Genomic DNA, 17,413 nt, shown 5'->3' on the forward strand with positions numbered 1-17,413 from the left:
GCACCCTGGATAGTCACCTACACTACACTTGCTGACTTCAGAGCTGACTCTGGGCCCCAGACTGCCTGAGTTCAAATCTCTCTTCTGTTACCGAGTCCAATATCTCTCTGCTCACTGTGACAGGCCAATGAATCTGAGAAATGAGGGGTTGAGGCAAGGAAGAAACTTTATTCAGAAAGCCAACAGTCTGAGAAGATGGTAGGCTAACTCACCTAGCTAGATAGTAGGTAGACTCAAAATAACCATCTAATTGGGGTCTGGATGCCAGGTTCTTTTATAGATCAGATGCGCCCACTCAACACGCACAACTTTAGTTCATGGGATGAAGTTTTTCCAGAACCTGTGGCTTTTCACTGGGCTAGAGGCTTCTGCTTCACCACTTTTACTTACGTACAACATATAACACACACACACACACAAAAACCTCACACCCTTATTTATTAACTGATCCACTCATTTATAAAACATTTAACAAGCACTTGCCACCGGCCAGGCACTGTGCCATGTGCTAGGGGGCCAGGGCTGAACAAGACACTGCCGTCTTTGAGGAGCTGGGAGGTTGTGGTCCATAGAATAATGGCCCCGAAGATGTCCACGCCTCGATCGCTGGAACCTGTGAATATGTCACCTACCACAGTAAAAGGGATTTGCAGAGGGATTAAGTTAAGGGCCTTGAGAAGGGGTGGTTATCCTGGCTTGTCTGGTGGGTCCCATGTAATCACAGGTGTGTGTGCTAAGTTGCTTCAGTGGTGTCTGATTGTCAGTCTTTGCAATCCTTTGGACTGTAGCCCAGCACGCTCCTCTGTCCTTGGGGATTATCCAGGCAAGAATACTGGAGTAGGTTGCCATTTCCTCCTCCAGGGGATCTTCCCCAACCCAGGGATCGAACCTGCATCTCTTATGTCTCCTGCCCTGGAGGCAGGTTCTTTACCAATAACACTATCTGGGAAGCCCTTGTATCCCAAGGGTCCTTATAAGAGGGATACAAGAGAATCAGGGTCAGTGAGAAAGATTGGCAGGGCTATGCTGCTGGCTTTAAAGATGGAGGAGGGGGTCAGAAGCCAAGGAATGTGTCAGCCCCTCAAGGCTAGAAAATGAGAGAAAATGAATTCCTCTCCAGAGTCTCCCCAAGAAATTCAGCCCTACCAGTAGACTAGCAGACTTCCTGACCTCCAGGAAGTGGGAAAGTATTAGTTGCTCAGTTGTGTCCGACTCTTTGTGACCTCATGGACTGTAGCCCATCAGGCTTCTCTGTCCATGGGATTCTCCAGGCAAGAATACTGGTGTGGGTTGCCATTCCCTTCTCTAGAGGATCTTCCGGACCCAGGATTTGAACCCGAGTCTCCTGCATTACAGGCCCTGTGCTGGGCTCTCAGCACACCTGCATATCTCGGGTCCTGTCCTTGCCCCTCCGGACTATCATCTGTCTCCCTGATCGTCTTCACCATTGCATTCTATCAGTTTCCTGTCCACTATAGTAATTGGTCCCAGCAGTGATAGGAACCTGATGGGATGCAGTGGTGATGATGACCAGGGAGACAGGTGATAGTCTGGAGGGTGGGGATGGGACCCTAGATATGCAGGTGTGCTGAGAGCCCAGGATGAGCCAGTAAGGCTTCCTGGAGGAAGTGGTGTCTACACCGAGGTCTTAAGGAGGGTTGAAGCTAAGTGGGACAAATAGGAGAGTGGGGGGCAGGCAGGGAACAGAGGGGTGTCACAGAAGTTCAGTATGGCTGCTGGGTGAAGTGTAAGAGGCAGGCAGAGTCAAGGCTGCAGAAGTGAGTGAGCTGGTTCTATAAACCTTCCAAGAGCATCTTAGACTTTAGCCTGAGGGTGAGGAGAGCTCCTACTGACTTTCAGTTCAGTTCAGCTCAGTCGCTCAGTCGTGTCCGACTCTTTGCGACCCCATGAATCGCAGCACACCAGGCCTCCCTGTCCATCACCAACTCCCAGAGTTCACCCAGACTCACGTCCATCGAGTCAGTGATGCCTTCCAGCCATCTCATCTTCTGTCGTCCCCTTCTCCTTCTGCCCCCAATCCCTCCCAGCATCAGAGTCTTTTCCAATGAGTCAACTCTTCGCATGACGTGGCCAAAGTACTGGAGTTTTAGGCAAAGCAATAACGCTTTTGTATTTAAAATCTCTCGGGCTGTATCTAGTTCAGATATGGGCTGACCTAGCTTGGGTCTGAGGACAGAAGTTAGGGTTCTGATGCCACGATGCAGGTGAAAGATAATGGTGGTTCACAGGTACTGGGAAGGAAGATGGATGGGGACTGAGTTGAGAAAGCTAGAACAATGAGAATCAGTGGGACACGGTTACACTTGGGGCTGAGGCAGAGCAGAAACTAAGAATGATTCTCACATTTTGTCTTGGGAAGCCGCCAAGTCTGTAGCAACATTGATTGATAAATGATGTGAGTTTCACTGCAGTGGAAAGTGAAAATAGATGCTGAAGCTCTCAGAGAAGAGCTCTGGGTAGAAGACAGGGATTTGGGAATGGTCAGGATGGGGATAGATGAGATCAGGGATTTTGCTGATGTCTGTCATCCTCAGAGCCTGGATACACAGCCAATAAGCACCTACTGAATAAACCATGAAATGAAGTGAGAGCAGTGGATAAGATCACCCAGGGGATGTGTAGAGTTCATAGAGATGAGTCCAGTGCATAGAGGAGAACATGTGCATAGAGGAGTCCATAGTACCCCATGGACTACAGCCAGCCAGGGCCCTCTATCCATGGAATTCTCCCGGCAAGAATACTGGAGTGGATAGCTGTTCCCTTCTCCAGGGGATCTTCTTGATCCGGAAAGATTTTTAATGAACATATCACGATTTGCTTACCTATTCTATTGTGGATGAACATTTGAGATGTTTCAAGTTTTTGCCTTTTATGAGTAGAGCTGTCATAACAAACTCGTGTATATGTCTGGTTTGATAGATATATTCACTCACTTCTGTTGGGTGTACATCTGACAACAGAATTGTTAGGTTATACTGTATGCTTTAACATATCCTGTGAAACATTTTTTTCCCCCAAAGTGGCGGCATCAAAACATACTCCCACCAGCAATCTATAAGATGAGCTCCCCAAATTCATCAACATCTGAGTAGTCAGTCTTTTAAAATTTCAGCAATTTTGGCACGTTGGGCTAGCTCTTTGTGGTTTTTGCTTTGTATTTTTCCAGTGGCTAAAGATGTTGAACACACTTATTGGTCATTCTGAGATCTTTTTCTGCAGAGTGCCTGTGCAGGTTCCTTGTCCATTTTAAATTAAGTTGCCTCCTTTTTTCTTATTTAATTTTAGGAGCTATTTACATATTTTGTATTCAAGTCCTCTGTCAGATATCATGTGTTTTAAAATCTCTTTTCATGCTGTAGAGCACTTTCATACTTATTTTTTAATAAATAGAAGTTCTTAATTTTATTAAACACTAATTTCTAAATCTTTTCTTTTATGATTAGTTTTGTGTGTGTGTGTGTCCAATTTGAAAAATCCTTGCTTATCCCAAAGTACTGAAGATAGTTTCTTCTTTTTTTTTTTTTAAAGAAACTCCTTTTATGTTGTAAAATTTAGGTCTATGACCCATCTTGACTTAATTTTTATGTATGGTATGTGATGTAGGAATTGTGTTTCATTTTTTCCCTATAACCAAATCCAATTGCTTCAGCATAATTTATTGAAAAGAATCTTTGTCCACTGAGTTGCAGTGGAGCCTCTGTCATAAATCAAGTGAACTATATAGGTGAGGGTCTGTTTCTGAACTCCATTGATCTAATTGTCTAGTCACTAAAAACTATGCTGTCTTGGTTATTATTGCATTATAGTAAGTTTTGAAATCTAATAATTTAAGTCCTCCAACTTTGTTTTCTTTACGGTTTTCTTGAATATTTTAGATCCTTATGAATATTTTAGAATTTCCTTATGAACTTTAGAATTAGCTTGTCAATTTCTCCCCAAATAAATCTATTGGAATTTTGAATGGGAATGTATGAGGTCTACAGGAAAATTTGGAGATAAATGGCATTTTAACAAAATTTTGAGCTTTCCAATCCGTGAACATAGTATGGCTCTTCATTTATTTAGATCATCATTAATGTCTCTTTAGTAGTTTTCAGAATTCTTCTGCTTCGTTGGTAATTATGTCTCCAGCTCCCATTTCCTCTCAGTGGCAGAACTTAATATTGCCGGTTAAGGTAACTCAGTCACTTCCCCTGGCTTCCAGTCCAGAAGCATGATCTTCCTTGCTGGTTTTGCATGGTGGCCACTGTCTCCACTCTTACTTACTGTTATGCTTCAGTCTCATACAACCCACATTGCATGTCAGCGCTCTTAGCCTTTTGTGTTTTCCCCTGGGGGACACGGGAAGCTTTTTGATGCTTTTATTCATACCCACATGGGAGTGTAGGGCTCCATGTCATGTCACCAGGCACACCCTTGGCCATCTCAAGTCCACATTCTGGCTCCATGCTGTCTGGACATGGGGCATCTCTAGGGGCCTTGCCGTCTCCTCATGTTATGGCCTGGGATGTGAAGAAGCATCAGTTCTTTGATTCCTCCTAATTGATCTGTGGGTTTTGGCTGTCTCTGTGGAACTTAGTTAACAGGGCACAGAGATGGTAAAATCCCAGCCTGGGGCTAAGCCTTCTCTTCCTCCTCTTTCTCCCTCCTCTCTCCAAACATCTCCCCTCAATTCAGAAAAGTCTCTAATCTCCTCTATGTGTGGCAGGAAAACCATTCTTAAATATACCAACACATTTCTCCCAACTTTATAGTGTGGGGTCTTCAACTCTCAGCTCTATGTCCTCAAGTTCTGCTCTTGATTTTGAAGCCAAATTCTGTTGTGATCCCCACCCAACTCTGCACATGCATGACCCCAGGATGGAGGGACTCCTTAAAAGGGGGCCCTTCTTACCCCACTGTCATCTCCACTCTGTGACTCATTATCACTTAGCCACCTAGCTGACTACTTCCTCTGGGAAGACCTCATGGAAGAAGAAACATTAAAATAGGGTTTTGAAGACGGAGCAGAAGTTTGTTAAATGAAGAAGCGGGGTGCTGAGAAATGCAGTCCTGCCCCAGTCTCTGGGATGAAGAAACAGGAGGAGGGAGGGGAAGGAGTTTGTGGAATGCACTTGGGTTTGGACTCTGGGGAGCCGTATGGTAAGAGCACAGACCCTGAGGTCAGATGAAGCTGGGTTCAGATTCTGGCACTGACTTTTACTAGCTTGGTGGCCCCATGCACATGATTTAACCTCTTCAGTTTCCCTGTCTTCAGTGGTAGAGTGGGGACATGAATGCCTGCTTAGTTAGGCTCAGGTGGGGACAGAACAAGGGTAAGGATCACACCACACAGAGCCCAGCCTCCAGAGATGCCCTTTTGCTGTGACGGTAAGACAATTCCCCAGGTCTCCTGATCAATATGGGACAACCCTTTAAAGCCCCCAAAGTTAAAAGCAAAACAAAACAGTCATTGCTATGAGACCAGATCAAGTTGTAAGCACAGTTTATTTCCCTCTGTGGTATGAGAGACAAGCCACCTGCCAGGGCCTCTAAATACCAGGTGGAACTGTCCCCTTGGCCTGGAGACCCAGCCCAACTCAACATACCTTCAGAGGTGGCTTTCTCCTCAGGCTGCGGGTGGCGGGTGAGAGAGGGAGCACTGAGAGGCCAGGGGAGGTCCTGAGCCTCCCAGGGGAGGGGGCCCCCACAGCTGCCGCCTGCGGATGCTGACCAGGGTGCCATGGGCTGGTCTCAGGCCTCCCTTGCAACCTCTCCAGCCCTGGAGGGTGTGCAGGGCTGAGGCAATAGGGCCTCCAAACAGTTCTGCAGGCAGTTGGGGTCAGAGGACATGCCTGACTTAGACTTTAGACTTCTGGGAGCCCATGGGGAGCTTTAAGTGTCTTAAATGTCATCTGGTTCAACACTTTCTTTTCTGGGCGGGAAAACTGAGGCCTGGCAGCAGATTATAGAGCTGGTCCTGGGGCCTGGTGACCAGAGGCCAAGCCACCACCGTTTGGCTCTGTGACCTCTGCAGCTGGACTCAGTTCTTCCTTCTGGAGGATTCTGGGCTCTCTGAGCTTAATGACTGTCCCAAGGCCTGAGGGCCAGGGCGGCCCTTAAACCCGTGTCCCAGCGAAGCCAGGGTTTCCAAAATGCGTAGAGAGAAATCCAGGGCGGTATCAGGAGGCATTTTCTGATGAAGGGCGGGGCCCAGGGAGCAGAGGGACACATACCCTTGACATCAACTAGCTTTTTTAGGAAATAAACCACTGAGGGAAATGTGTGGGACAGACATCCCCAGGGACTCCACTCGGTACCACAACATGAGAGGACTGGGGCGGCGGGCTGCCACCAGATAAACAAGGCGAGGGTGGGGAGAGGCTCGGCCCGGCATGGCGGGGTGGGGCGGGTGGAGGAATGTGGGGAGGGGGGAAAGGGGACGGGGGAAAGTGAGGGAGGCTGGGCTCCAACCCCCGGAGCGACCGTCTACTCTGAAGATTCCTTGGGTATATATGCCACATTATCGTAGGCGGGGGGAGGAGAGGCTGCGGGGCTGGGGATGTTGAAGTCTGTGCTGAAGGCATTCGGCAGGAAAATCACAGGCTGCAAAGCAAAAGAGAACAAACACCAGCAATCCTGGTGGCTCCGGCGCCTTCAGGGAGCTGTTGCAATAGTGCCCTCTTGTGGGTATTGTGAGAACAGCGCCCTAGTAGTGAACGCTCCAAGGATGAATTGGCCCCACTCATCAGTTCAACTAAATTTCCAAAAAGTATTTGCTGAGGTCAACTATCATCTGGGCATTGGAGGTACAGCAGCGAAACCCCCAGGAGTCTCATTTCTCTAGGAACTAAGGTTCTGGATTTCTTTGTCTCTGGACAGCCCTACACTGGTTCAAGGCTTGGATACCACAGTGCCGGCATCCCTGCAGCCTCTTTGTGGCGGCTTCCCTGCCTCCAACCCCTACCTCTCTACCCCGCTCCCTGCCCCCACAGTGGGCAAACCCTCTAGATTGATTTCCCTGAGCCCCACTCTACTCACCCTCCTCTCTGAGCGTACAGGCCTCTGCTCAGACTTTCAACAGCTCCACACCTCGTTTTGCACAAACCCACCTCCCAAGGGGGACCCCCACCCCGCCCCCGCCCGCACTATGGCCTGCATGTTTGTTTCCGCGGAGGCTGACTTCCAACTGGTTCCCTTGTTACGGAGGCCCTTCCTCCATCCCCTCTCTGTCTACACTGTCCTCCAGTTTGGGGAAGACGGCGGTCCATGCCCACCCGAGTCGTGCTGCCCTTCCTGATGCCCACTTTTCTTGACCCGTGAACTTCTGGAGGGTCCCAATCATCCCCGACGGCGATCTCCCTCGTCCCCAGAGCCCGCCTTCCAGGGCTCCGCGTCCAGGCGCAAAGAGCAGCAGGTCCCTTGATGCTGGCGCGCCCCCGTGGCCAACCAAGAGGAAAACCTTCCCGCGGAAACGCCTCTGAGTTCCCGGATGTATGAGTGGGGCGCTCTTTGCAGGGCTGGGGCGGGGGGCGGGGCGCGGTGTGAGGCACTCACCGCGTGAGCTTGGGCGCGAGTGGCTTGGCACCCAAAGTGGGTGGCAATGACTGCAATGAAGAACTCCAGTATGGTGAAGATGGTAAGCACGGCCAAATAGCCCCTGCCCACATCCTGGGGACCAAAACCCACAGTCAAGGCCAGTCGAGAATTCTAGAACAGAGGAAAGGGGGCCCAGAGCAGCGAGTATAACGTGCCCCAGATCATACAGTCAGCTGATGACAGAGCTGGAGCGGGTCCCCCTGCTGCGTGACACGTACTCTCCCTTGAACACAGGTACTCTCCCTTGAACTCAAGATTGCTTCTCCGCGACCCGCCCCCTCCCCCCAACTACGCCCACCCTTGACGTAGGGTCCTGGGGTCCATATACACCTGGGGGGTCTCTTGGGATTGGCAGGCTCTGCTGATGCCCAGGGCCCTACAACATCCCTTCCCCCCACCCGTGCCTCCTCCTGGATGTGGCTGTTGCTCTTCTTCAAGTTTTCCCACTCCTGGGGACGTCGGACAACACACCCAGTTAGTGACACCAAAATCCATGAGCAGAATGGCCGTCCCTGCAAAGGCCGCCATGGCGCTGAGAATGTTGGTCCCCAGACTGCTCCTCACCTGCAGGGGAAGAGATGGAGGGGAAGGAGGGGAGAGGGGAGGCGGGAGGAGGAGGAGGGACAGGAGGCCACAGCTCTGCCCCCGGAGCCTCCCACAGCAGGTCCTCACACCCATGCCCATACCTGCGTCCTCCTTGACCTCCTTTCCTCCTGTCCTTCCCCGGGGACCTCAGGCGAATGGCCCTGTTGACCACCCCACCCCCCCTTACCTTGCATCCTCTTCTTGGAAGCTGCTGGAAAAGGGGCTCGACCTCCTTCCTGGCCTCCCTAAGTGGGGCCTGCAGAGGCTCCTTGCCCACCCATTACTATGCTCCACCCCTCAGGCCGAGCATCCTGAAGGTGCAGCTACCCAACAGGCAGGGATCGGGGGAGGCCCTCTGCTATGGACACTGAGGTTGGGAGAGGTGTTGGGGTCAGTTCCACGTGGGCCCAGGCAGGGGCTGGCAGAGCAAGCACTGCAGATGCCTGCGGGGCACCAGTTAGGGGAGACGCAGGGGCTGTGAGCCTGAGGTCTGGGGAGCGAAGGTCCAGGCCTCGTCCTCATCCGGAGGCTCTGGACTTGGGACAAGTGGACCCCTGGGTGGTCCAAGCGATGGCTCAGGGGTCACCCTCCCCATGCTGCTGGAATCTGATGCTCTTTTGACCCACTAGCTGAAGCCTTCTGGTTAAACAGCCCTAGCCTTAAAGTGGGGACCACTCATGGGTGGGCTGGGGACTGCAGGATTTGCTCAGGTTCAAAGACCCCAACTCCTCTCTTTTTGGATGACAGGGAGGAGGTCGTTGAGGTCAGAGCAGCCTTACACATAATCAATTAACTGATGATAATCCTGCAAACTTCTGGTGCCTGCCAGACACTGTCCAAGGTGCTGTGAGCACGGGGCAGAGTAAATCAGCCCTCTCTCCCCGCCCCCGTCCAGACTTTACAGCCTGGGGGCGGCGGGGTATAGGTTTGATCTGAGGGTTCCCTGTGTCCAGTCCTGTCCTATTACAATCCATTCTCCACCCAGCAGCTCTCAGGAGTGTAAACAGAGCACTGATTCTCCTGCTCCCTGGTGGCTCAGACAGTAAAAGATCTGCCTGTAATGCAGGAGACCCAGCTTTAATTCCTAGGTGAGGTAGATCCCCCTGGAGAAGAGAATGGCAACCCACTCCAGTATTCTTGCCTGGAGAATTCAATGAACGGAGGAGCCTTGTGGGCTACAGTCCATGAGGTTACAAAGAGTAGGGCACAACTGAGCAACAAACATTTTCACTTCTGCCCAAACCCTGGGCTCCAACCTCAGTGCCCTCCCACTGCCCTTAAACTTGACCCAACCACAAGTGTCTCCCCACCTTTCCCTCTCGGCTTAGTTCCTCCCATTCAGCCCCTGGTTTGCTGTAATCTGAAGTCCTGGCCCCTTCTCATCCTCTAGTCTGGGATACTGGTCTCCAGGCTCCTGTGTGGCTGCTGCCCTCTGAACAATGGCTCAGAGACACCTGCTCAGGGTCTGCAGATTCTCCCAGCTGAGCAGAATCCCTCATATTATCCCTGGGCTTTGTTCAGCACTTTTCACTCTGTAAAGACCTTATCTGTGTTTTTTGTTTTGTTTTAGGTGGGGGTGGGGGGTGTCTTACCAGACATTAGAATGTAAGCTCCATGAGGGCAGGGACTTGACTCTGGTGCGATGCTCAACACTCTCCTATCCAAAGCCTCCATAGCCCCCTGCCCGCCCCCCCCCCACCCCCGCAATCACCCGCAGAAGGCATGGAGCTGTCTGAGATGTCGACCCAGTGCATCTCTAACTTCTCTGCACTTCCCTTCCAAGACTTTTGCCCTGGTCAAGTGGAGTCACACATAGTTTCCACGGTGACCCTGCCCACAGTCCCTCCTTGCATCCTCATGCTCTTCCTTCAGGATTTCTCAATCCTACATGCCCACCAAGGCCCAGCTCAGCCATCTCCTGTTCAGGAGGGCTTTTTGCCTCATCCCTTTCTCTGGGCCATGAGCACTTCATCTGTGGACCCTCACTTTCTGCCTCTTAGGGTATTCTGAAAGTGCGTCTTGGTTTTGTCTCTTCTGTAGGTAGGGCAGGGACTGTGTCTGGCTGTCTGGGTGTTGTCCCATGCCTGGCCTCCAGCAGCCCCCTATGGAGTGCTTGCTGAAGGAGCATCTTTGGAGGCAGAGCAGAGTGGAGCTTGACTGTGGCCCCACCCTCACTCCCGGTCTCCCATTCAGACTTACCAGGCAACTGGTGTGGTTCTTCTCGGCTGCCACTGAGAGGGACCCCGAGATGATGAACTGTGTGGGGAAGTGGGTATCCTAGTGAGGCTTCAGCCAGGACACTGGGCAGGGCACACCATGCCTGGCACTGTCAAGGCCATGGGTATCAGGGAGAGGCCAGCAGCCTCCTGGATGCCACCTTCTTGGCCTCCTGGCCAGGCACTTGGGATCGCTCTGTGAGGGTGTCCCATGGTTACTAGGGGCCCCTGTCCAGGGAACTAGGGCCATGGCTTGCAAGATGAATGTTTTCATTGACATTGTGTCATCGATAGGGAAGGCATTGCTCCTTCAGACATTCACTCATCTGACATTTCCTGAGCAGCAGGCATGTGGCAAGATCCTAGCAGAGTTGAATAAGACAGACAAGATCTCTGCCCTCATGAGGCTTCTATTCTAATTTGGGAAGATGGACACTTAGCAAATAAACAATCAAAACGCTTTGAAGTTTGAAGGAAGGAAGCCGGGTAACTACAGGTGTTTAGTGTCCTTAGCCCCTGCCTTCATCTCCTTCATTCCATCCTCTTTTGCGGGGAGCAGGCTAAGCTCTATTCTGGGAGCTTTTCACACACGGGAGTGGGGTCTCAGTCAGGTCATGATTAGGATTTGTGGTTGAGAGTTAGATTTAGGCTCAGGCCCCCACCCAGGAGCAGCTGTGCCCAGGAGAATGTGGTGGAGGGTGAGCCTGGGCACAGCCCCCCGCCCAGATGGCCCAGGCACTCACGCAGGCTCCTCCCCAGAAGGGGACGCCGCCTTCGATGAAGAGCATCCCCACATGGCCGCGGCGGACCATGAGCAGCACGCCGCCAAAGCCCAGGTGGATAAGGCCGATGAGAATCTGGACGGTCTGCGGGGAGCGGACGGCGGCTCAGCCAGGCGGGCGCGGCGGGCTCCACACCGCCCCCTGCCGGCCGCAGAGGACAGCGTGCAGGGCCCTGCAGTCCCGCTTTGAACCTTCAGCAACTCGGAAATCAACTCAGATTCCCTTCTTTTAAGGAGACATCATTATAACAACTGTGAAAGACACGGTATTTTAAGATGGAAAGCCAGTTCCCCACAGCTTTCAGGACCCACCCTTCTGTTTCCATGTCTCCACGGGTTTGCCTTTTGTTCTGACCAGGTCTCAAGCATACTGTGTTGCTACTTGGTTTCTTAGCCCTCGTGTCAATGGCTCATCATTCCCTGCGCTGACTGCCTCACCGCTTCCTTCCTTGTGCCCCTGCAGCCTGCGCAAATATCTCCTTGGGTGTTTTTCTCATTGGAGTGTCATTGGTGCATCCCAGTCACGTGCAGGAGCGTGCTGGACTCAGGACTTAGGTTTTATATTGATTAATCAATTAATTAAAGGAGTGGTTTCCCAGCACCCCACTGATTCATTCTCAGAAGCGGGATGGTTTTCCCAAGGATGAGAGCAATGTGGGCTTCTGGATCATGCTGCCACGTTTCTTTCTAAGTGGGTTGTTTGGTTTTTTTTTTCCTGTTTTTTTGTTTGTTTTAAAGTATTTATTTATTTGGCTGCTTTGAGTCTTGGTTGAGGCATGCAGGATCCTTCATCACGCAGCATGGATTCTGTAGTTGGAGCATGCAGGCTGCAAAGCGCACAAGCCTCAGTCATTGTGGCAGGCAGGCTGTGGGATCTTACTTCCCCGACCAGGAATTGATCCCTTGTCCACTTGCCTTACAAGGCAGATTCTTAACCACTGGACCACCAGGGAAGTCCCTGTTTTCCGAATGGTTCTGGTAACAACTGAATCTGAGTGGAAAGGGACATTGACGGCTGCTGAACTCAGCCTCTGTCTAATCCAGGTGGTGGTGGTGGTTCAGTCACTAAGTCGTATCCAACTCTTGTGACCCCATGTACTATAGCCCGCCAGGCTCCTCTGTCCATGGAATTCTCCAGGCAAGAATACTGGAGTGGGTTGCCATTTCCTTCTCCAGGGGATCTTCCCAACCCAGGAATCAAACCTGGGTCTCCTGCATTACAGGCATATTCTTCACCGACGGAGCTACAAGGGAAGATCCTAATCCAGGAACCCTATCCATCTCCTGACTTCTAAATGGACTCCCTTAGTGATGAGGTGCTCACTGTGGTCCATATATGGGCAGTTCAGGCTGTAGAATCTATCTTAGGATCATGTGCTATATATAGGTATGTCTTCCTAACACAAGAGCCAAGCATTTGTACATTTAAAGGCGTGACCCCTGGAATCCTCTCTTTCCTTCTCTCTTCAGTCACATGTCTTCCATCTTCTTTGTGCCCTTTATGGGGCATCACGTCCCAGCTGCCAAGGCTGCTCTCCTCCTCCGGTCCTTCCCCTGCTACTGGATCAACACTGCTACTCCAGTTACTCCTCGTAAGACACCGGCTGCCACTTACCAAATGCTGGTCTGCACTAAGTGATGTGCTGGGTGTTTTACAGACATTATCTCTTTTAACCCTAATGTGATGAGGTAGGTATCCTAAAATTATTATCCTGATTTCAGAAAGGAGGAAGTTGAGGAAAATGAGGTTCAGAGATATTCAGTAATTTGTGCGAGGTCTCCCAGCTAGGAAGTGGAAAACCAACTAACTCTAAAGCCAGTATTCTCCCTGGCTGACACTCCCTAGAACCTATATATAGTTTCTCCTTTTTATATTTTTCAGCAATTTGCATTTGTCTCAGCAAAGCCCTTTGGGGGTCATTGTTTCTCAGAGTCTGGTCTGAGATTTCCAGTCTCCAGCAATGGATCCACCATCTTTGTCCACTGCTTCTAGTCCATTCCTGCCCCAGTGGAGCTGGTGTAGCCTTTAGGCTCCTAAGTTCCAGCATATTCAAGCCCGAGCCTTGGGCCAGCGACTTAGCGTTGATGAGCCTAAGCTCTCTAATCTGTCCATTGGGAACTATGATCCCTGTCTCACAAGTGGTGATAAGACCCTAAGGAGACAATGAGTGCAAATTCCTTGGCCCAGTGTGCACAACTCTCGGGGGCACTCAGTAAATGAGAGTTGTCATCATTGTGGTCATCACCACCATCATCAATTAAACTATGTTTTCATCTTCCACTAGGACAAACTGAGGCCAAGGGACAGGCTGAAGACACTCCGCATGTAATATATAGATAAATATGTGTATCTATCTATCTGTCTATTTACTGTCCCTCCAAGAGATCAATATCTCAAGGCCATCTGAGGTTGGACTGTCAGCTCTGCAGGAGCCAAGAGCTAGCCCTGGCTACCACTTCAGCTTCATCTCATCTCCCTCCTTCCTCTGCTTATTACCTTCCAGCCATGCCCACCTTCTATTTTGTCTTTAAACAAGCCACCTCAGGGCCTCTGCACTTGCTGTTTCCTCTACCTGATGAGCCAGTCTCTGTCCCCTCACTTGGCTGGCTTCAGCCCAGCATCTAGATTATTAGCTACAATGTCATCTCCCCAGACAGAACTCTCTGTCCATCTTTGCTAGTGTTGCCCCTCCCCCATGGTCATTTTTTAACCTCACTGCCTTATTTGGAGTTATCTTAGTCATTTGTTCACTGGTTTACTCTCTGTCAGCTCTGCAGAATGGTCCTTGTCTGCCTGGTGCATGGCTGCATCCTGAAGTCCTCACTAAGCATCTACCAATTGCTGCCCTGGTGGCTGAGACAGTAAAGAATCCACCTGCAATGCAGGAGACCTGGGTTTGATTCCTAGATTGGGAAGATCCCCTGGAAGAGGGCATGGCAACCCACTCCAGTATTCTTGACTGGAGAATCCCCATGGACAGAGGAGCCTGGCAAGCTGCAGTCCATAGGGTCGCAAAGAGTCAGACACGACTGAGCGACTAAGTGTAGCACATTATCTGCAAGGTGCATGAGTGCTCCGTCCTTGCCCAGCACCTATGCCCCAGGTGGTCGGAGAGGCTGTTCTTACCCCCAAAGCCTTGGGCTCTCCGGTCAGGAATGTCTCCCCGGGCCGCAGGTCTGGTGGCTGGGTGACGCGTGGTGTCTGCGCCCCCAGCGGCGGCTCCTCGTACTGCATGATCCCTGGAGGCTGGCACAGGGAGGTGGGCAGGATGGCTGGGGGTGAACGGAGGACGCTGGCGTTGCTGGGTGGGATGACGACAAACACCCCATTGCTGGAGGGAGCCGTGGACATCGTGCTCAGAGAGCCTGGGAGACAGAGCCTCCAGAAATAATAATGATAGTGATGATGGTTACATATTTGCATAAGAGATTATCAGTTTATCAACAACCTGCCTTTCTACCCCTGTTCACTGCAGTCCCCAGAGGCTGGCACCAAAATCTCTGCTCAGTGAAGAAGGGAAGCTTCCCTCAGGGAAGTAAAGGGATGTCAGAGGTCAAGGTGAAGCAAGGCCAAGGTTTGACCCAGTCTTTTTGACCCTAGAAACCACATTCTCCATCTCTGCTATTATTACATGGAAAGGACCTTTAGGAGGAACATGCATTTAAATTGCCTCCTTTGCCCAGAGAGGGCAAGTGACTTACTCAAGGACACACAGCTAGTGCAAGCCAGAGCTGAGCATCTCTGTACAGGGGACTGGAGCTCACCCACCACTTCCTGTCCCTTAGCCCAGGGCTAATGAGCTTGTGTAAATAATCCCCTTGGGTGATTTCCTGCTGTGGGAGCCTTCCTCTTGGCCACCTAAGCAATCACCATTATCCTAGACAAGCCACGCATGGATTATGGAAACTTTATGCATAGCTGGCCTGAGCAAATGCTTTGGGGAAAACCACCCAACTGTCAGGAGATGGACCAGCAGAAGGATGAACCTACAAGATTATACAATAAAATGAAGAACAGGCGTCCTTCTCATTGGCATTAATTGGTTCAGCACATGACTTTGCAGATAGAAGCTGGGACTTGAATCCTGGCCCCTCTGGGTATCGGGAAACCTGGAGGCAAGATGGCCACCTGCCCCAGCCTCAGTTTCCTTATCTGTAAAGTGGGGATAATAACACTGAGAGATAATCTCATAGGGTTTGGTGTGAACTAAAATAACACACAACCTTGAGAAAAGCCATCCTTCAGAGTCTAACCGTGACTAGGGGTCAGGCACAGGGTCCATGCCCTCAAGGAGCCTTGTGTCTGGTGGGAGGAGCAAGAGAAGCTTGTAATTCAGCCCAACAGATGATGACAGCATTGACTGAGCACCAAGCTCAGGGCTGGGAGTAGGAAGAAGAATTAATAAGGCATGTCCCTTGGGATGGACAGGTGCACACTGCTATATTTAAAATGGATAACCAACAAGGACCTACTATATAGCACAGAGAACTCTGCTCAGCATTGTGTGGCAACCCGGAAGGGAGGAGAGTTTGGGGAGGAGGGATACTTGCATATGTATGGCTGAGTCCCTTTGCTGAGCACCTGAAACTATCACAATACTGTTAATTAATCAGCTATACCCCAATACAGAATAAAAAGTTTAAAAAAAAAGAACGTCCTGTCTTCAGGCTCTGGCAATGTAGAGCAGGGCTCTGCTAGGACAGGGTGCTGGTGGAGGTGGGAACTGATTCCACCTCATTGGTTGTGAGCTCATTCATGTCTTCAGGGAGGACACAGACCTGAAACTCAGGTCCTCAGAGGCGGCTATTCTTCTGCTCTCACCTCCCCACCAATGTTCCTTCCCTTTTCTCTTTCTCTCATCTTCCATCTTTTTCTTTCCCTGCCTACTGGCCTTTTCCCTCTTCACCAGACGTATTCGAGAAGAGTAGGCGACTGCTGAGGATGTGAAAGAGTCCCTGGTCTGGCAGTCCAAGCACATGGGACCAGAGTGAGATGCTGGGAGATGGAGGATCTGGGCTGAAGAAAACCCCTCCTGCCCCAGGAGTCTTTGCTTCTTGAGGTGTGAATAATGAACGTTTAAGTCCTCATCTCATTCTAAGGAAGAGAAAGCATGGATGGTTAGCTCTGCTTAGAGATGCTTCCCTGATGGTTCAGCAGTTAAAGAATCTTCCTGCAATACAGGAGACACAGGGGACACGGGTTCAATCCTGTGTGGGGAAGATCCCCTGGAGAAGGAAATAGCAACTACTCCAGTATTCTTGCCTGAAAAACCCCATGGCCAGGGGATCCTGGTGGGCTTCAGTCCAATGGGTCTCAAAGAGTTGGACATGACAGTGACGAAGCACAGCACAGAGATGAGGAACTAGAGGTTCAGAGAGGGTGACTGTGTCTCCCATGGTCACACAGCACCTCAGTATTGAAGAACTGGGGTAGGTCTGGACTCTGGTCTCCTGGTAGAAGGACTGTTGTATTGATGGGAGGCATTCACTCCTGCGTTCAAGTCCTGCCTTTGTCAGAGTGGGGGATCAATCCTGTACTCCACTCTTTGGAATACTAGTTCTAAAATGCTTGGAATAAAAGTTAATTTAAAATATACAACTATACTCCAATATAAATTAATAAAAAATAAATAAAATACTTGGAGTCCACAGAGGAGTGAATTACCAATCAATGGGGCCTGAGTTTGCCAACTTTCTACTTCCTCATGCAAGTTCATTTAAAGAAATCACTCACGTTCTCACCATCACCTGGAAAGGATATTTAGCACCAGAGAGGGAGGAAGGGCATAATTTTAGAATAAAAGGACAAAACCTTTAGGTGGAACACATTTAACTCAGTGCTGCTTTGCCTGTAGAGTCGTCATTTCATCAGGGACAAGGCTCACTGGTGGCTCAGATGGTAAAGAACCCTCCTGCAACACGGGAGACCCGGGTTTGACCCCTGACTCAGCAAGATCCCCTGGAGAAGGGAATGGCAACCCACTCCAGTATTTTCGCCTGGAGAATTCCATGGACAGAGGAGCCTGGCGGGCTACATTCCATGGGGTCGCAAACAGTCGGACACAACCGAGTGACTAACACTTTCAACGTAGGTGAAAACCGTGCCTGAGACCCATGGCAATTTGGAGAGTATCTGAACACTCTCTGGGGTCCCAAGAAACAGCACCATGACCTACACCCTTCCTGGGCTCTCCGAGGGGGGCCAGAGCGGCCTCAGAAGGGAGCACAAGTG

General features: G+C 50.6%; 1 protein-coding gene across 2 annotated transcripts; it reads right to left on the bottom strand.

Annotated features, from left to right (window-relative positions):
• Window positions 1-6,392: 6,392 nt before the first annotated feature.
• On the bottom strand, window positions 6,393-14,545 carry MS4A15 (membrane spanning 4-domains A15). Of its 2 annotated transcripts, XM_027532633.1 has the most exons (6): window positions 14,309-14,545; window positions 11,144-11,266; window positions 10,384-10,440; window positions 8,071-8,163; window positions 7,558-7,671; window positions 6,393-6,606 (listed from the first exon to the last, which is right to left on the bottom strand). In XM_027532633.1, exons 1-6 carry the CDS (start codon window positions 14,531-14,533, stop codon window positions 6,490-6,492), a joined length of 729 nt encoding a protein of 242 aa, XP_027388434.1. In that variant the 5' UTR covers window positions 14,534-14,545; the 3' UTR covers window positions 6,393-6,489. The 2 variants fall into 2 exon arrangements, with proteins under 2 accessions (XP_027388434.1, XP_027388432.1); XM_027532631.1 differs by lacking the exon at window positions 11,144-11,266 and having other exon boundaries at window positions 14,309-14,533.
• Window positions 14,546-17,413: the final 2,868 nt, after the last annotated feature.

Source organism: Bos indicus x Bos taurus, chromosome 29, assembly GCF_003369695.1.
Source record: "Bos indicus x Bos taurus breed Angus x Brahman F1 hybrid chromosome 29, Bos_hybrid_MaternalHap_v2.0, whole genome shotgun sequence".
Classification (NCBI taxonomy): Eukaryota; Metazoa; Chordata; class Mammalia; order Artiodactyla; family Bovidae; genus Bos; species Bos indicus x Bos taurus.

Excerpts from the sequence above, each read along its gene's own strand:
- MS4A15 (XM_027532633.1), bottom strand. The coding sequence starts at position 14,533 with ATGTCCACGGCTCCCTCCAGCAATGGGGTGTTTGTCGTCATCCCACCC. Across the intron at positions 10,441-11,143 it reads CCTTCTGGGGAGGAGCCTGC|TTCATCATCTCGGGGTCCCT; the intron begins GTGAGTGCCTGG and ends TTCCCCACACAG. Across the intron at positions 7,672-8,070 it reads ATTTTGGTGTCACTAACTGG|GATGTGGGCAGGGGCTATTT; the intron begins GTGTGTTGTCCG and ends TTTGGTCCCCAG.